At 49.2% G+C, this 20,432-nt stretch overlaps 1 protein-coding gene across 3 annotated transcripts in view; it reads left to right on the forward strand.

Moving 5' to 3' along the window:
• Positions 1-12,475: 12,475 nt before the first annotated feature.
• Positions 12,476-20,432, forward strand: part of marchf6 (membrane-associated ring finger (C3HC4) 6) — an 87,248-nt gene continuing 79,291 nt past the window's right edge. For 2 of the 3 annotated variants that reach the window (XM_068001025.1, XM_068001035.1), the window contains exon 1: positions 12,476-12,899. In XM_068001025.1, the coding sequence (XP_067857126.1) occupies positions 12,881-12,899 (19 nt within the window). In that variant the 5' untranslated portion in view covers positions 12,476-12,880. The remainder of the gene's footprint in view (positions 12,900-20,432) is intronic. The other variant, XM_068001043.1, reaches the window with a different exon arrangement.

Consider the following 20,432-nt stretch of genomic DNA (forward strand, 5'->3'; position numbering starts at 1 on the left):
GAGGTTGAGGGGTGATCTTATAGAAGTCTATAAAATAATGAGGGGCATAGATAAGGTAGATAGTCAAAATCTTTTCCCAAAGGTAGGGGAGTCTATAACGAGGGGACATAGATTTAAGGTGAGAGGGGAGAGATACAAAAGGGTCCAGAGGGGCAATTTTTTCACTCAAAGGGTGGTGAGTGTCTGGAACGAGCTGCCAGAGGCAGTAGTAGAGGCAGGTACAATTTTGTCTTTTAAAAAGCATTTGGACAGTTAGATGGGTAAGATGGGTAGAGAGGGATATGGGCCAAGTGCAGGCAATTGGGACTAGCTTAGTGGTATAAACTGGGCGACATGGACATGTTGGGCCGAAGGGCCTGTTTCCATGTTGTAAACTTCTATGATTCTATTGGACATATGTAACTTGAAACTTGCTACATTTAGTGTCAGTTACCAAAAGCCCAAGTATTCATACAACTTTGCATTATCAAACTGCGCCATAATTTCCTCACGAATTGGAAGTTTGAAGTGTTCCTTGTTGAGTTCTCTGAGGTTCAAGCAAAATTGCAATTTATAATTCCCTTTGTCAACAATTAAAGAGAAAATAAGAAAGACTTGCATTTCTATAGCGCCTTCCATGACCTCAGGACGTCCCAAAGCGCTTTACAGCCAATTAAGCACTTTTGAAGTGTAGTCACTGTGGTAATGTAGAAAATACTAATGAGTTCACCCATTCTGGTTCATTGATTTTCTTTGTGACTTTTAGATTTTAGCTTTTCCCACGACAAAAATGGATAAATCACTGGCTCACTTTTCTTAATCCCTATAGGTTTTGCTCAGCAAATTACCTAATCCTTGAAGCTGATCTTTGTATTCCTAAATAAATGTACCATACCCCATGTCAATCTGAACCTTTACTGTGAGTACCTTGTTACTAGATTGGATTTTTCCTAAGGCGCTCAGCCATCTTTTAGCACCTTTACTCCTGGCAAATCAAATTAGGTGTTCTCAAATATCATGCCAGCAACTCAACTTCTATCATTGGTACATATCTGCTTCAGGGTGGGGGACGTGTCTTTAAGGGTGGGGGACGTGTCTTTAAGGGTAGGGGATGTGGATTCGCTGCCCGTCATACACCCTGCCAGATTTTCCTTTCTATTGATTTCCTTTCCATCGATTGGAGCAGTACACTCCCGGCAAGGTAGTCTGCGCCCCTGCTGTCGACCTGCCTTTCTCTTCCACCAGACTCCTGGGCCACGGGAGCATTTGCCAATCTTTTTGGTACTTCCTTCTTCAATTAGCTTTCCTGCTTTAACTATTCTCCTATTCTCTGGGTCTCGTATATATCTCTTACTTCTCTGATTTCTTTCGTTGTGCCTTCTTTTTGTCTTGCACTATTAGCACTTCTGTCACCTAACCATCTTCTGTTCTCCACCTAATCGCTTTACAGCTCATTCTTCTTCTTACATAAGAACATAAGAAATAGGAGCAGGAGTAGGCCAATTGGCCCCTCGAGCCTGCTCTGCCAGTCAATAAGATCATGGCTGATCTGATCCTAACCTCAAATATAAATTCATGCCCAATTTCCTGCCCGCTCCCCGTAACCCCTAATTCCCTTTACTTCTAGGAAACTGTCTATTTCTGTTTTAAATTTATTTAATGATGTAGCTTCCACAGCTTCCTGGGGCAGCAAATTCCACAGACCTACTACCCTCTGAGTGAAGAAGTTTCTCCTCATCTCAGTTTTGAAAGATTATGCCCCTAGTTCTAGTTTCCCCCATCCTTGGGAACATCCTCACCGCATCCACCCGATCAAGCCCCTTCACAATCTTATATGTTTCAATAAGATCGCCTCTCATTCTTCTGAACTCCAATGAGTAGAGTCCCAATCTACTCAACCTCTCCTCATATGTCCACCCCCTCATCCCCGGGATTAACCGAGTGAACCTTCTTTGTACTGCCTCGAGAGCAAGTATGACTTTTCTTAAGTATGGAACGTTCAGTTCTTCTTCTTGTGCATGCGGTCTTTTGTTTCCCCCTGTTCCTTTTTATAAACTGTTCACCTGCAATCTCTCCCAGTCCTGATGAAGGGCTATACCTGAAGCGTTAACTCTGTTTTCTTCTCTCCACAGATGCTGCCTGACCTGCTGAGCGTTTCCAGCATTTTCTGTTTTTGTTTCAGATTTCCGGCATCTGTGTTTTATTTTTTGAACATATCGGAAAATGTCTGTTTCATCTTTGCAATTGTTTCATCTCTCCAATAGCTGCCAAATACACTCCTCACCATCGTTTAAATATCTCTCAATTTCCTGCAAGATGTCCAGTCACTTGAAGTCTGGCTGAAGGCAGCAATTTAATGATTTTAATATCTCTTCTAGTTTACTCCACAAGGATGTTTTTTCTTTTCGTTTACTCACTGTTTGTTTTTTCACTTCCGATTTCCTGTCCATTCAGCTGTTCTAACACCATGGGGTAAATTTTAACCCCGAAGAATGGGTGGGTTGGGGGCGGATAGGCCCGCCTGGGTACGTGCACGCTTCTGACTCCTGGAAATCCTGCCTTAAGAGCCATTTGAGGTACTTAAAGTACTTAAAAATGTTAAGTTTTTGTGGTTTGAACTTGCCAAGCCATTTTAACTGCTTCTGAACGTATCTCCCGTGGCCTCTGAAAGACGCCATGGAAACGGAGGCGAGTTGCAGACAGCCCTCATTTGGCCCTTTAAACCAGTGATTGACGCGTGAAGAAAAGGTGAGTTTTGCAGCCGGCCGATCAGTTCTCTCAGGTAAACCCTTGGCTGGGAGTTCTTTGTGTTTAGACTCAGATTTCTTTGTTCAGACATATTTACCTACATTTTGGACCCCATCAAACTGATACCATCTGGATGGGGGGGGGGGGCGCAATGGGTTTATTCAGCACTTCATCGGAGGAGGAGGCACATCAGCATCCGGGGCGGGCACGGCGTGAAGTTCTGGGAGTTGCAGCTCCTCAAGACAGAAGTGTGCCACACGGACCTGCAGAAGAGCAGAGAGGGGATCAATGGAGGGGCCGAGGTCGCAGGAGGCACTACTCACGTGGGAGGGTCTACAGGCAGAGGCTGAGCTTCCTGGACCTCTCTGAGGAGCAGAGCCTACAAAGGCTGAGAGTGAGTTGGCAGGTGGTCGCAGACATCTGCAGGCTCCTTCATGCAGAGCTGCTCCCAGCTGGGCCTTTTTTTTTATTCGTTCATGGGATGTGGGCATCGCTGGCGAGGCCGGCATTTATTACCCATCCCTAATTGCCCTTGAGAAGGTGGTGGTGAGCTGCCTTCTTGAATCGCTGCAGTCCGTGTGGTGACGGTTCTCCCACAGTGCTGTTAGGAAGGGAGTTCCAGGATTTTGACCCAGCGACGATGAAGGAACGGCGATATATTTCCAAGTCGGGATGGTGTGGCCTAGTGGCCACGCATTGCCCATCGCAGTTAAAGTCACCACTGCGCTCAATTTCTTCGCCTTCAGTTCCTTCCAGGGACCCACTGGTGACATCACTAGGGTCTCTCCGTCGTCTGCATGTAAGTGTATACGACGGGTGATGGATGGCTTGTTTGCCAGGGCATCCGACTATGTCAACATCCCCTGTGAGGACATCAGCCAGACCGAGAGGGCAGTGGGTTTCCACTCTCTGGCTGACTTCCCAGGGGTGCAGGGAGCAATTGATTGTACACACGTAGCAATCCAAGCACCTCCACATGAGCCAGGACTGTTCATCAACCAAAAGGGATCTCACTCCATCAATTTGCAGCCGGTTACGACCACTGGAGGAGGTTTCTCCAGGTGTGTGCCCGATTCCCGGGCAGCTGCCATGATTCCTTCAGTTGCGCGAGTCCAACATCCCGGCCCTCTTCCACGCACAAGACAGATTTAAGGGCTGGCTCCTTGGAAACAAGGGATACCCCCTGCAGACGTGACTCATGACACCTCTGAATAACCCCACCAATGAGGTACAGCAGCGGTACAGTGAAAGTCACATCACCACCAGGTCTGTCATTGAACAAGCCTTGGAATGCTGGAGATGCACTTCAGTTGCCTGGATCGATCTGGGGGAGCCCTTCAGTACTCACCAGCGAGGGTGAGCAGAATAAAAGTCATGTGTTGCATCCTGCACAACATCACTCAACAGAGAGGGTTACAAGTGAAGGAGCTCGAATGCGTTCATGAAGCATCTTCATCTGCCGGCAACATTGAAGAAGATGATGATAAGAAGGAGGAGGACGACGAAGATGGGGAACCCATCACCAGAGCAGCGGCGCACATGGCTGCTGGTGATGCCAGGGAGTCACTCATATCTAACAGGTTCTCATAATGAGATCTGCAAATTGAAGATAGTGGACTACTCAGACCACCTGGAACAACCACCACCATCACCAACAACAGCCACCCCCCCTTCCCCTGACGTTTGCATAAAACTGTCTTTCAACCACGCATGCACCCATTGTACATGCGCCCAATGGGTGGCATCATGTCTTGGCATTCATGATGAAGCACATGAAAGGGCGCTTTCACAAAAGGTACTCAAGAATGGGCAAGACGTGGCAGTGATGGTGAGAATCATATCATTTAATGTGCATTTAACAAAAAACAAATATAAATGAAAAGCATGACATTCTGTCAGACACCCTTGTGCGTACCCTTGGTGATGACAAAACCCTAGTCTTCCTCTTCCTTGCGCTACTACATAATGCATCCCCTGTGACTTCAGCAGAGGTGGTGGCAAGTTACTTAGATTGATGCCCTGACTGCTGAGATGCTTTCGGCCTACAACCTCTGGATTTTGGAGCCCGTGAGGCCCCCGCCAAAGACTGCTCCACCTGCACCTGTGCAGGGGCAGGCTTGGACATAGGGAGAGGAGGCAGCATGTCGGGTACTGTTTGGGAGGGGGGGGGGGACAACGGGTGAGACATGGGAGCGCTTTGAGTGGAGTCCTCACTTCCATCTCCCTTTTCGCCATTATCCCTCTCCTGGGCCAGGGCCAGGGCCAGGGCCACATCACTTCCACCACTCTGCTGGACAACGGCTTGGAGGACATCTGTGATGCCTTGTGAGGCCAGTGCTAGTGTATCTGTCAGCCTGTTTAAGGCGAGAGAATGTTGGTCATCCTGAGTCCGCACGGCCGTTGTCTGGGCCTGACTGGACTCATTTGTGAACCGTGCTTGAAGTTCAATGGAGGCGGCCACTCTCTCCATCGCAGACTTTCCCGCACTTACCTGTAACATTAATCCACTAATGCTGGAGGTGGACTCCTCCATCCTCTCCGCTATTGTGGAGAGTGAGCGTAGCATGTCATCCAGTACGTTGCAAAGGTGCATCTCTACCTCGATCATTCTCCTTCTTAAGGATGGCCTCCCGGGTTCAGCATCTGTGTCCAGCTGAGCAGAGCCTGGAGAGGAGTGCGCCCACCGACGCGGACTCTCCACAGCTGCCCCTGCCACCAGTGTCTGCTCGTGCTCGCTTGTGTGTGGTGAATCACCAGGTGACAACCCAACTACCTCTCTAATAGGACCCACCGAGGTGTGAGTATCTGTGTTGGTGCATGGCTCACTAAGATGTGACGGTGCACCCTTAGAGGCAGGGAGCTCCTCTGAGGAATCGCCCTCGTCCATGTTGTCTGCTGCTTCAGCAATCCTTGAAAGCCCTGGAAGAGAACTTACAGCAATATTAAGAATCATCGCATAAGTAATGTTGCGATGACCATACTGAAGTGTGCAACAGGTCAATCATTGATAACATCAATTCATGTTATGTGTGAGAGATGTTAAAGTTCTGTCACCAGCCGTTTGCGGGGTGCCAGTCTTGCCATCTCCGATGGCCAGGCATTCAGCTGAGCTCCACGGCCTCCTCCTCTGCCTCTGTCAGGGGCCACTACTTGTGGTGGCCCCCCTCCAGTCCGACTCCTCTCCCGTCCATTTTGCCCTCTCTTCTCCTACAAGGGGAGAAAGAACAGACGTGAGAGTGAGCGAGGATGCATTGCTGTGGGTCAGGCTGCCCGTGAAAGAGGTGCATCAGGGGGTGAATATCAGACAGATTGATCACATTGCATCAGGATTGGGGTGAGTGGGAGAGGTGGGTTCACAAATGGGGAGGAGAGGAAGTACACAGAAAGTGAAAGTAAGTTGATAATGAGACTTAAGTGGGTGTGAGGAGTGATGTGATGGAGTGGGCTTGGCCACACAGAGTGGGGAGGGGGGGGTAGGTGATGTACACCACAGAATGCAGGTGAATCAGTAACTGTACTCACTTTTCCTGACCTGGTTAGGTCATTAAAGCGTTTCCTGCACTTCATCCAAGTCCTTGAGATGGTGCTCCTGCTGCTGGTGACCTCCTCTGCCATCTCAAGCCAGGCCTTCTTGGTGACAGAGGCAGGGCGCTTCCTCCTATCAGCCGGGTACAATGTTTGCCTCCTGGTCCTCACACCGGCTAGTAGCAACTCCAGCGAAGAGTCACTGCTGGTCTGCTCCATATTGCTGATTTCTCCTTTCTCCCTCAAAATCCATGCTTGCAATGGCCCTTCAAATACTCCAGCTCCCAGCATGTCATTTGGGTGCGCAGTATGGCCACTGCGCAGCTCGGAGATGCGAAACCTGAAAGTCACATTAAAGGCCTTCAATTGAATCGCGATCACTCGAGAAAACACATGTGTAGTGACCCCCCGGTATGTTAAAATTTACCCCCATGTGTTCTTATTTTTATTTTGCTCTTAAGCAGTGATTTTTAAACTTTTCTGTATGGAGGACCCCCTGCAAATACTGACACACTTTTGTGACACCCTGATACACTCCTGAACCCTCCACCCCATTCCTAACTTCTGAAAGATTGTGTCAACTATATAAAGGAAAAGTGTTCTACCATTCCAGAAAATATTTTTAGCATATACAGCAACCAAAATAATGTGCCAATAGGTCGATACTGAGAACCTGCAGAATACGGAGTTCTTGAGACGCTAGTCTCTGAACATTAGACAGAGAGACATGCCTACTTCCCCACTCTGGTCCATCTGGTTGTGCTTAATTGAACGAGGGAGAATCCACAGATTCCCATACTGAAACATTGACACTTCCCGATCTTGGGCTCTTTCCGACTGCTTGGCCATGTTCCCATCTTTGGTTCATGCCTGGATGAACATGGAGTTGACCATGCGATATCCAGCAGTTCACTTGAAGCTTTCCGCCATTGGTGGGCATTGCTGAAAATTGATTGCTTCATGGATGCAAATTATCATCTAAGTTTACTGGCACCAAATTTTAATTTGCCCAGGTTGCCTTTTTATCATTTGTGGTGCCATCCCTCTGAGAGTCACTTGTAGCTGTTCTGGTCAAAACCCATTGCCACCCTGAATAGAACTGCATGCTTACTGGTGTTAAGGGAAATTCTTATGCTCAAACTGATACATTATTACAGATGCAAAATCTACATAAGTGAAATACAACCTCCACCCTGAGCACTGTTACGTTGCTGACTGTACGAACATATCATAAGCAAGATCCTTTTTACAAATTTCATACAATCTCAGCAAATGTGACAGAACTAATAGGAAGTATATTTATTGTACCCATCGTCTAGAATTTGAATCTGATAGGCTAAGAAGCCGTCACCTTCTTCTGATTTTTGACACACTGTGTTTTACGATGGTCAGATCCCACAAAATGGGGTTTCAGTGACGGTCTGGTTGATGGACTCCATTTAAAAAAAAAAAGTTGTGCTTTTTAAAATTTTGGGCATTATAACAGATTAAAAAGCAACAAAGCACAATATTTATACCAACATGGTATATCCTGAATAAATAAAAAGGTTAATGTTCCTGTGGTTCCAGCATCTAGTGTTTTACAGATTTATTGAACTAAAGGAGAAAGTGTTGATCCAGGTATCTTGTCAGTCCTGACAAGGAATTGGTGCAGTTCCACTCCCGGAGATTTTCTCTTGCCCACCTGTAGGTGGATGTCATGTCACTGGGTAAAAAATAGCCAGAAGCAATTTCCTGTTATCAAATCATTGGATTTGAACTGCAATGATACAGCTGTTAATTGAGAAGATGCAACTATCAGGATATATTGAGTAGGCTGGTGCTCTTTTCTCTGGAACAGAGAAGACAAAGAGGAGACCTGACAGAGGTCTTTAAAAGTAGGAAGGTTCAATAGGTTGGATGTGGAGAAACTGTTCCCACTTGTTGGGTGAGTCCAGAACAAAGCAGCGTAAATATAAGATAGCCACTAAGAGATCAAATAAAGAATTTAGGAGGAATTTCTTTACACAGAGAGTGGTGAGAATGAGGAACTTGCTGCCACATGGAGTGGTTGAAGCAGATAGCATTGATGTGTTTAAGAGGGAGGCTTGATGCATACATGAGAGAGAAGGGAATAGGGGGATATAAAGACAAGGTGGGAAGAAGTAATTAGAATGGGTGGAGGCTGTTATGGAGTATAAACACCGGCACAGACCAGTTGGGTCGAATGGCCTGTTTCTGTGTTATAGATTCAATGTAGTTCTATGCAAAAAGCTGCCAACGTTGGAAATGTATTGAGCTCCACAAGCAAGACTGATCAGAAGTCCATTTAAAAATATAGAGCTGTGTTTATTTTCACTCTCAAGTGAAATACAGTGAGATACACTCCACAGTTACTATGAATTATCAGGAGAGTGGATAAACCGTGCCTGCTCAAAACCAAATGCATTTATATCGTATAACTTTCTTCAATTCTCAGGATAATCTGTACTTCATGCTCTTTGGCTAAACTAACGTGTGGGTTAGAACAGATCAGATGCACTTTAAAATTGGTCAGATTTGTAAACTGAACTGAATGAATATTGTCCCTAATGACTGATATTTATCAGATCTGATTGATACCATGAAATAGAAACAGAAAATAGTGGGAATGCACAGAAGATTCATTAATGTCTGAAAAGAAAAAAAAGAGATAGGTGAACGTTTCAAGCATAAACCCTGCGTCAGAACAGTTCTGGGATGGAGTCTGCACGCTTAATGTTAACCTTGCTTTTTCAGATGCTGGTGACCTGGCTCTATATTTCCAGCATTTTAAAGAAAAATAGAGAGACTTGCATTTATACAGTGCCTTTCATGACCTCAGGACATCCAAAACGCCTTACAGCCAATGAAATACTTTTGAAGTGTAGTCACTGTTGTAATGTAGGCAACGTGGCAGCCAATTTTGCGCACAGCAAGATCCCACAAACAGCAATAAGATAAATGACCAGATAATCTGTTTTTAGTGATGTTGGTTGAGGGACATTTGAGAGGACACCGAGGAGAACTCCCTGCTTTTCTTTAAAACGACGCCATGGGATCTTTTACGTCCACCTGAGAGGGCAGACGGGGCTTTGGTTTAACATCTCACCTGAAAGACGGCATCGCCGACAGTGCAGCACTCCCTCAGCGGTGCCCCTCCGACGGCGCAGCGCTCCCTCAGCGCTGCCCCTCCGACAGTGCAGCGCTCCCTCAGCACTGCACCTCCGACAGTGCAGCGCTCCCTCAGCACTGCACCTCCAACAGTGCAGCACTCCCTCCGTACTGCACCTCCGACAGTGCAGCGCTCCCTCCGTACTGCCCCTCCGACAGTGCAGCGCTCCCTCAGCGCTGCCCCTCCGACGGTGCAGCGCTCCCTCAGGACTGCCCCTCCGACGGTGCAGCGCTCCCTCAGGACTGCCCCTCCGTTGGTGCAGCGCTCCCTCAGCGCTGCCCCTCCGACGGTGCAGCGCTCCCTCAGGACTGCCCCTCCGACGGTGCAGCGCTCCCTCAGGACTGCCCCTCCGACGGTGCAGCGCTCCCTCAGCACTGCCTCTCCGACGGTGCAGCGCTCCCGCAGCACTGCCCCTCCGACGGTGCAGCGCTCCCTCAGGACTGCCTCTCCGACGGTGCAGCGCTCCCTCAGCGCTGTCCCTCCGACGGTGCAGCGCTCCCTCAGGACTGCCCCTCCGACGGTGCAGCGCTCCCTCAGGACTGCCCCTCCGACGGTGCAGCGCTCCCTCAGGACTGCCCCTCCGACAGTGCAGCGCTCCCTCAGTGCTGACCCTCCGACGGTGCAGCACTCCCACAGCACTGCCCCTCCGACAATGCAGCGCTCCCTCAGTGCTGACCCTCCTACAGTGCAGCACTCCCTCAGCACTGCCCCTCCGACAGTGCAGCGCTCCCTCAGTGCTGACCCTCCGACAGTGCAGCGCTCCCTCAGCGCTGACCCTCCGACAGTGCAGCGCTCCCTCAGCACTGACCCTCCGACGGTGCAGCACTCCCTCAGCAAAGCCCCTCCGACGGTGCAGTGCTCCCTCCGTACTGACCCTCCGACAGTGCAGCGCTCCCTCAGCACTGCCCCTCCGACAGTGCAGCGCTCCCTCCGCACTGCCCCTCCGACAGTGCAGCGCTCCCTCCGCACTGCCCCTCCGACAGTGCAGCGCTCCCTCCGCACTGCCCCTCCGACAGTGCAGCGCTCCCTCAGGACTGCCCCTCCGACAGTGCAGCGCTCCCTCCGCACTGCCCCTCCGACAGTGCAGCGCTCCCTCAGCACTGCCCCTCCGACAGTGCAGCGCTCCCTCCGCACTGCCCCTCTGACAGTGCAGCGCTCCCTCCGCACTGCCCCTCCGACAGTGCAGCGCTCCCTCCGCACTGCCCCTCCGACAGTGCAGCGCTCCCTCCGCACTGCCCCTCCGACAGCGCAGCGCTCCCTCAGCGTTGCCCCTCCGACAGTGCAGCACTCCCTCAGTACTGCCCCTCCGACAGTGCAGCGCTCCCTCAGCGTTGCCCCTCCGACAGTGCAGCACTCCCTCCGCACTGCCCCTCCGACAGTGCAGCACTCCCTCCGCACTGCCCCTCCGACAGTGCAGCGCTCCCTCCGCACTGCCCCTCCGACAGTGCAGCGCTCCCTCCGCACTGCCCCTCCGACAGCGCAGCGCTCCCTCAGCGTTGCCCCTCCGACAGTGCAGCACTCCCTCAGTACTGCCCCTCCGACAGTGCAGCGCTCCCTCAGCGTTGCCCCTCCGACAGTGCAGCACTCCCTCAGCACTGCCCCTCCGACAGTGCAGCGCTCCCTCAGTACTGCCCCTCCGACAGTGCAGCGCTCCCTCAGCGTTGCCCCTCCGACAGTGCAGCACTCCCTCAGTACTGCCCCTCCGACAGTGCAGCGCTCCCTCAATGTTGCCCCTCCGACAGTGCAGCGCTCCCTCCGCACTGCCCCTTCGACAGTGCAGCGCTCCCTCAGCGTTGCCCCTCCGACAGTGCAGCACTCCCTCAGCACTGCCCCTCCGACAGTGCAGCGCTCCCTCAGCGTTGCCCCTCCGACAGTGCAGCGCTCCCTCCGCACTGCACCTCCGACAGTGCAGCGCTCCCTCAGCGCTGCCCCTCCGACGGTGCAGCGCTCCCTCAGCACTGCCCCTCCGACGGTGCAGCGCTCCCTCAGCGTTGCCCCTCCGACAGTGCAGCGCTCCCTCCGCACTGCACCTCCGACAGTGCAGCGCTCCCTCAGCGCTGCCCCTCCGACGGTGCAGCGCTCCCTCAGCACTGCCCCTCCGACGGTGCAGCGCTCCCTCAGCACTGCCCCTCCGACAGTGCAGCGCTCCCTCAGCACTGCCCCTCCGACAGTGCAGCGCTCTCTCAGCACTGCCCCTCCGACAGTGCAGCGCTCCCTCAGCACTGCCCCTCCGACAGTGCAGCGCTCCCTCAGCACTGCCCCTCCGACAGTGCAGCGCTCCCTCAGCACTGCCCCTCCGACAGTGCAGCGCTCCCTCAGTACTGACCCTCCGACGGTGCAGCGCTCCCTCAGCACTGCACCTCCAACAGTGCAGCGCTCCCTCAGCACTGCCCCTCCGACAGTGCAGCGCTCCCTCAGTACTGACCCTCCGACGGTGCAGCGCTCCCTCAGCACTGACCCTCCGACGGTGCAGCGCTCCCTCAGCACTGCCCCTCCGACAGTGCAGCGCTCCCTCAGCACTGCCCCTCCGACAGTGCAGCGCTCCCTCCGCACTGCCCCTCCGACAGTGCAGCGCTCCCTCAGTACTGACCCTCCGACAGTGCAGCGCTCCCTCAGTACTGACCCTCCGACAGTGCAGCGCTCCCTCCGCACTGCCCCTCCGACAGTGCAGCGCTCCCTCAGCACTGCCCCTCCGACGGTGCAGCGCTCCCTCAGTACTGACCCTCCGACAGTGCAGCGCTCCCTCAGCGCTGTTTCGTGTTTTTATTTCAGAAATCCAGGAGTTTTACTTGTGTGTTTTTTTATCTCTGATACCAGATGTCATTTCATTTGCGTGTTAAAAGTTGCGGCACACGGTATCACCCCCCCCCCCCCAGGTGTCAGTGTGTGGGTGATGTTGCTGCAGCTCTCCGGGTCCATTGGGTCTCCCCCCCCCCCCCCCCTGGAGGTGTTGCGCACCCGGGGGGCCGCCTCTAGAGGGCGCAGTGAGGCGCTCACCCGCAATAACAAAAAGAGAGGAGGAGGGGGGTGGGGGCGAGGGAGCCGTAAAGTGGTGATGCGCGTTGGTGTCGTGCTGTGCTGTGCCGGGGCCGCGCCGCCGTTGGCTGATCCCGCGCCGCCGTTGGCTGATCCCGCGCCGCTGGCTCTTTAATGTTTGTTTCTCCCGCCCGCCCGCCCGCTCGTGCCCGCGCCTCAACCCCGTCCCTCGCGCACTGACACCCACCGGCTCGAGCGCGGGACCGGGACCGGGACCGGCCGCTAGTCGCGAGCCCGATAGGAGCTGATCGATCGACCGACCGACCGAGAGCCGGGGACCCGAGGACTCGAGCCCGGGGGCCTGATCCCGAGCCCGGAGCCCGGAGCCCGGCCCCTGCCCCAGGCCTCTCACGGCGGCGAGGAGGAGGAGGAGGAGGAGGAGGAGCCGCCGCCGCGGACGACGACGACGACAACAACAATATGGAGAGCACCGAGGAGGGTGAGAGAGCGGCGGAGCGGGGCGGGGCGGGGGAAGAGGATCAGGAGAATCCGGGGACTCGGGGGAGTGAGCAGGCCGCTCTGGCCTTCCCGGGGGGAGGAGGAGGAGGTGATCGGAAAATGGGAGGCAATGTTCCGGTTAAATCAAAGCCCAGGCCGCGACTTCACCGATTGGGGGTCTTTCGGGTCAAAGGTCAAATCTTTGAGCGCCCCCCCCCCCCAACTCCCTCCATTTCTAGTTTATTTCGGGGTTGAGGAGGGGGTCGATCGAGGTGATGGGTTGAGTTTGGGCAGAGTTGGATTTTGACCACGGTCTCAGGATGCTTCTGGTGACGTTTCATCAAAGGTGGATTTCTTTTTTTTTGTGCCAAAGGGACGTGAGGTCTCATCGATAGATTGAGAGACTTGGCCAGTGCCTGTAAACTACTGTTCCTGAGTTATTTGCTCAATGTGGAACTTGCTATGAAAGAGGAACTTACTTTTTCTTATCTAGGCAAGACAACAAAAAGTTGCATTTATACAGCACCTTAAACAGAAAAAAAGTCTCTTTCCTTTCCCCCACCCCACACACAACCACCAAAAAAAAAAGGTGCCAAGTCAAATGAGGAGAAAATCGGAGAGGTGAGCAAAAGTTTGGTGGGTTTAGCCAGGGCAGGAAATATAACGGTTGTCACGTACTGGCAAGAGGAAATTGCAGTCAGTGTCCCTCACATTGTTTTGTCTTGTTTTGTTTTATCATCGTGTGGCTATTTTCTGTGATTTCCAAATTAAAGGCAACAGTACAAACCAGCAATAAAATAATGCATGGGAAAAAAATAAGCAGTGTAACTCTTGAGTTGTTCACTAGAACACTTAAATTGTATTCTGAATTTTGGGGTTGAGTCTTGTAGGTTAATATCACCTGGACCTCTCCATCAGATTGCTGCTTTTGAAATCACTGCTAAATCGCTATTTTTAAAATAAAGCACAGTTGGGAGGTTTGGGTGATTTTGATAAAGGGCTTGAACTTTAAGTGTGTTATATTATCTGTGTGCCTTGTTTTTGTTACATGGTTACAGTGATGTACTGGAAGGAACAGATAGATCACATCACAAGTTTGAGAAGCCCGAATTGCTGGCCTTTCTGTACTTGAAATGTTCTTCCTACTGGTCCAATAAGTTACTTTGATACATTTTTGTGTTGCGCACAAACTTTGTTAAAGTGTAATGCTTCATATATTGGGTGGTGTACAGCGTTTTCCATTTGTGACAGAAATTTTAGTATTGTAACATCTGTAAACATTTGCTATGTCACTTATGAGCTACTTGATTGTAGAAATCTTTTGAGTTTTCTCCCAAAACTCTGAAACAGTTTTTATGGCTCTTGTTGGTTTTTGTCTGTTGCATTTTGAACTAAAAATGAGAAGGCCCAAGTAGTAAATAATTCTAACTAGAACCAGTTACCGCAGCATCTCTGGCTCAGAATTCCAGACTACATGAATGCAAAAACACCATCTGTTGTGATGATCCTGAAGTTTTCATAACAGAAGATTGAAGGACTAGCCATGCTGACCCACATTTCTTGCATCTAGTACCTTTTATCAAAAGTGGCATAGGTATTGGGAGCTTGTTTTCCTTTGCAGGTGTGGAGTGGAGATTAAAGTTGGAGAGGGGAAGGAGAATTTCTAGAGAATAGGCTTTATTTTTATTTTTAACGTGTATGGAATACCCTTGCAGGACTGGTGAAAAATAACATGAACACATGTATGCATGAATCTTTGTAATAGAAGTTTCTTGCTGGAAAGATTACGCTCAGGATTTTCTAAAGCCCTCTTTCTGGTCACAAAATGACTATCCTCCCACGCAGTGTTGAAGGGATTCCTCGCCACTGCTGACAGCAATGCTATTTATAATGGAAGAAAATAATGCACTCAGGAAATGTCAGGCTCCCTGTCTTTTGACACTTGAATATTATAAGTTAAAAATAAGACATAAGGATTGAGGTTATGTCACCCACCCTGGGTCTAGGCAGTTTATAGGCCATGACTGTTTTAACTGTACGTGTGTTGTAACCTCATGCAAACCTAATGAACGTTGCAACTTTGTAATACACAGAACCAGATGTGATACTTTATCTTGTTCTGTACTGTATATAATGTATATTAATAACACATGAGCTATGTTCATAATATGTTGATTCAAATGAGCTGAAAGATACTTCAGGGTGGCAGGATGTTTCTTTTAACTTCTGTGCAAGAGCATTTTTTTTAGCTTAAATCAACTTTTGGGACTTTCTTTTTGACACTTTTTTTAAATTTGTGTTTAATGGTTAAGACTGGGAGGATAGATGCCCTGGAGTCTGGCTAAGGCTGTTGTCTGACAGGTGCTGGTTTGAGCAATGCAGTGAGCTCAGTTGGTATTGTTTCTCAGTCCAAGGAAAGTCAAGCTTGCATGCATGTGCAGAACTACTCAGCATCCACATGCTGTTTTAAATTTTAATGCTGGAAATTCTGACAACCATAGTAGGTACAGCACAGGAGGAAGCTATTCGGCCCATCGTGCCTGTGCCGGCTCTTTGAAAGACCTATCCAGTTAGTCCCATTCCCCAGCTCTTTCCTCAGCCCTGTAATTTTTTTCTCCAAGTATTTATCCAATTCCGTTTTGAAAGTTACTATTGAATCTGCATCCACCACCCTTTGGCAGTGCATTACAAATTATTACAACTTGCTGTGTGTAAAAAAAAAGTTTCCTCATGTCACTTTTGCTGATCACCTTCAATCTGTGTCCTCTGGTTACTGACCCTTCTGCCACTGGAAACGATTTCTCCTTATTCTATCAAAACCATTCATGATTTTGAACACCTCTGTCAAATCTCCCCATAACCTTCTCTGTTCTAAGGATAACAACCCCAGCTTCTCCAGTCTCTCCACATAACTGAAGCCCCTCATCCCTGGTACCATTCTAGTAAATCTCATCTGCACCCTCTCTAAGGCCTTGACATCCTTCCTAAAGTGTGGTGTCCAGAATTGATACACTGGTTACGCCTCAGCTAGAGTATTGTATTATAAAGGTTTAGCATAACTTCCTTACTTTTGTCCTCTCTGCCTCTATTAATAAAGATGTGGAGATGCCGGTGATGGACTGGGGTTGACAATTGTAAACAATTTTACAACACCAAGTTATAGTCCAGCAATTTTATTTTAAATTCACAAGCTTTCGGAGGCTACCTCCTTCCTCAGGTGAACGATGTGGAAATGAAGTCCTCGAAATGAAGTCGCATTTATAATTCACAGAACAATGCTGGTGATAACAGACAGTTTTTTCAACTGCCCGTTGCCAAGGCAATCAGTGTGCAGACAGACAGTTGTTACCTGCCAGGTCTCAGAATATACAAATCACCAAAAAAAACAACAAACAAAAAAAAACAGAGATAGAGAGGTAGAAACATAGAAAAGACAGCAACTGACCCGTTATATTAAAAACAGATAACATTTGTTCGCTGGTGGGGTAACGTGTAGCGTGACATGAACCCAAGATCCCGGTTGAGGCCGTCCTCATGGGTGCGGAACTTGGCTATCAATTTCTGCTCGACGATTTTGCGTTGTCGTGTGTCTCGAAGGCCGCCTTGGAGTACGCTTACCCGAAGGTCGGTGGCTGAATGTCCTTGACTGCTGAAGTGTTCCCCGACTGGGAGGGAACCCTCCTGTTTGGCGATTGTTGCGCGGTGTCCGTTCATCCGTTGTCGCAGTGTCTGCATGGTCTCGCCAATGTACCATGCTCCGGGGCATCCTTTCCTGCAACGTATGAGGTAGACAACGTTGGCCGAGTCACAGGAGTATGAACCATGCACCTGGTGGGTGGTGTCCTCTCGTGTGATGGTGGTATCTGTGTCGATGATCTGGCATGTCTTGCAGAGGTTACCGCGGCAGGGTTGTGTGGTGTCGTGGACGCTGTTCTCTTGAAAGCTGGGTAATTTGCTGCGAACGATGGTCTGTTTGAGGTTGGGTGGCTGTTTAAAGGCGAGTAGTGGAGGTGTGGGGATGGCCATAGTGAGGTGTTCGTCGTCATTGATGACATGTTGAAGGCTGCGGAGAATATGGCGTAGTTTCTCCGCTCCGGGGAAGTACTGGACGACAAAGGGTACTCTGTTGGTTGCGTCCCGTGTTAGTCTCCTGAGGAGGTCTATGCGATTTTTTGCTGTGGCCCGTCGGAACTGTCGATCGATGAGTCGAGCGTCATATCCCGTTCTTACTAGGGCGTCTTTCAGCATCTGTAGGTGTCCATCGCGTTCCTCCTCGTCTGAGCAGACCCTGTGTATTCGCAGGGCCTGTCCATAGGGGATGGCCTCTTTGACGTGGTTAGGGTGGAAGCTGGAAAAGTGGAGCATCGACACAGATACCACCATCACACGAGAGGACACCACCCACCAGGTGCATGGTTCATACTCCTGTGACTCGGCCAACGTTGTCTACCTCATACGTTGCAGGAAAGGATGCCCCGGAGCATGGTACATTGGCGAGACCATGCAGACACTGCGACAACGGATGAACGGACACCGCGCAACAATCGCCAAACAGGAGGGTTCCCTCCCAGTCGGGGAACACTTCAGCAGTCAAGGACATTCAGCCACCGACCTTCGGGTAAGCGTACTCCAAGGCGGCCTTCGAGACACACGACAACGCAAAATCGTCGAGCAGAAATTGATAGCCAAGTTCCGCACCCATGAGGACGGCCTCAACCGGGATCTTGGGTTCATGTCACGCTACACGTTACCCCACCAGCGAACAAATGTTATCTGTTTTTAATATAACGGGTCAGTTGCTGTCTTTTCTATGTTTCTACCTCTCTATCTCTGTTTTTTTTTGTTTGTTGTTTTTTTTGGTGATTTGTATATTCTGAGACCTGGCAGGTAACAACTGTCTGTCTGCACACTGATTGCCTTGGCAACGGGCAGTTGAAAAAACTGTCTGTTATCACCAGCATTGTTCTGTGAATTATAAATGCGACTTCATTTCGAGGACTTCATTTCCACATCGTTCACCTGAGGAAGGAGGTAGCCTCCGAAAGCTTGTGAATTTAAAATAAAATTGCTGGACTATAACTTGGTGTTGTAAAATTGTTTACATCTATTAATAAAGCCCAGGATCCAATATACTTTTTTAACAGCCATCTCAACTTGTCCTGCCACCTTCAAAGACTTGTGTATGTACACCCCCAGGTGTCTCTGTTCCTTTTCTCCCTTTAAATTTGTACCATTTGGTTTATATTGCCTCTCCTCATTCTTCCTACCAAAATGTATCACTTCACACTTCTCTGCTTTAATTTCAACTGCCATGTATCTGCCCATTTCACCAGTCTGTCTATATCCTCCTGAAGTCTGTTACTATCCTCCAAGTTGTTTACTACATTTCCGAGTTTTGTGTCATCGACAAACTTTGAAATTCCACCCTCTATACCCAAATCCAGGTCATTAATATGTATCGAAAAGAGCCATGGTCCTAATACTGACGCCTGGGGAACACCACTGAAAAACAACCATTTGCTTTGCTTTCTCTTTGCTTTCTGTCCCTTAGACTGCCACACTGCACTGTTCCTTTAATCCCATGGGCGTTATATTTTGCTAACAAGTCTATTATGTGGTACTTTATCCTCTAGGTAAAGTTGCCAGACACTCTTATTGGCAGATTATTTGTATACTTTCATATTGAACAGGCTACTGTTATTACTATAGCTAGTGTAAAGCTGAAGTGGTGTGAGACTACTTCCTTCAGATGTTCTCATACCACTTGTGTGAAGTTGCCATAGTCAAATTTAGACGTGAATTACACAACACAAGTGTGCATCCAGAACTGCTTTGCATCAAGACATTATTGTATAAGCGACTTACATGCTCATTTGCTGGAACTTTGTAGCCACACTTTTACTTCATATCCATTACAAAGGGAAGAGCAATCACACTTTGAAGGATGTTTGATAATAGTGTTGTTATGACATGCTAGCTATTAAGTCATTTTGTTACTAGCACAGGTAGTGTTTTAATCATCGTGAATCCTGGAATGAGCAAGTAATATGGATGAGCTATTTGACCTGGTAAAAGAAAGGGAATTTGAGCAACCTTGAATGATAATTTGGGATATAGATGTACAAGTTTGGTATGATATATAAAAATGTGTTGCGGTTCTGCATAGTGTGACAAAGGTCAGAACTATTTTTAGGAATAACACTGTTGTGGTTGTAATATAAGGTATGAAGAGTACATCAGTGTTGATTTAACCAAATGTACATGGTTGTGGCAAAAGTGGATTTTGACTTCTACTTTGCATTGCTAAAAACAAACAATAAGGGGCTAACACCCAAGATGATCTTTCAAAGATTTTTCAGTAGAAAGCCATCAGCTCAGGACAGACACGTTATCTGGAGAGGGTTCCTCCGAGGTGTGAGAGTTTGTGGCCTGCATAATGGTTGTCTGAAGTGTTGTGCCATTATGTGCAATCACAAACTCCTTGGCCATTGGCTATGCATTCAATTGTGATGAATGTCTGTTCAATCTAATGTAATCATGAGTGATGCAGCCATCTACTGTCCTTAGCAAAGGCCTCAGCTTCATCCCCTTATGCCCCCGTCTCGATGAATTTCAAGCTCAACCCGATGCTGAACTCTTCTTTCATCTCTGTGCCCACTTCTTTGGCCAGGAGTCTTCCCCCGCATAGTGGACCCTTTCTCCTGTCTTCAGAATTCTCATTCCTCCTGAACTCCCCCCTCTGGCCTCATACCCTCTTGATCTTTTCATTGGGAACTGCTGGCGTGTATTGGCTGTCTCAATTTCTCTACTCCCCTCACTCGTTCAAACCTACCTTCCTCTGAATTTGTACGCCTTTATTCTCTCAGGTCCAACCCTGACATTGTCATTATTCCTGCTGACAGGGGTGCGCTATTGTTGTGTGGCGAATAGACCTCTACCTTGCGGAGGCTGCACACCAACTCACCAATACCTCCTCCTACCTCCCCCTGGACCATGACCTCACCGCCGAACATCAAGCCATTGTTTCCAAGACAGTCACTGACCTCATCTCTGGAGGTCCTGTCCCCGGCCTCCATGGTCCCCAAATCCCGCACAGCCCGCTTCTACCTTTTCCCAAGGTTCACAAACAGGACAACCCCGGTAAACCCATCGTTTCAGCCTGTTCTTGCCCCACGGAACTTATTTCTTTGTATCTCGACTTTTTTCTCCCCTTGTCCAGTCTCTTCCGACCTACATCTGCGACTCTTCTGACGCTCTCCGTCACTTTAACAGTTTCCAGTTTCCTGGCCCTAACTTTCTCCTTTTCACCATGGACGCCCAGTTTGATTGTTTAACTCCTATGACTTGACCATTGGCCATGGAATATGTCGGGTCTAGTTTCACTCATTTTCTCAATGCAGTTTTCCACAAGTGTTACTTTGTGAAGATTTTTAAAAACTAATTAAGCCACCAAAATATCATTACATTTGCCAGATCTCTCTTCCCAGAAAGTTCCACAATTTCCATCAGCTGTATTGTTGGTTATAGATTGTCA

The sequence above is a fragment of the Heptranchias perlo genome, chromosome 2 (assembly GCF_035084215.1).
Source record: "Heptranchias perlo isolate sHepPer1 chromosome 2, sHepPer1.hap1, whole genome shotgun sequence".
Classification (NCBI taxonomy): Eukaryota; Metazoa; Chordata; class Chondrichthyes; order Hexanchiformes; family Hexanchidae; genus Heptranchias; species Heptranchias perlo.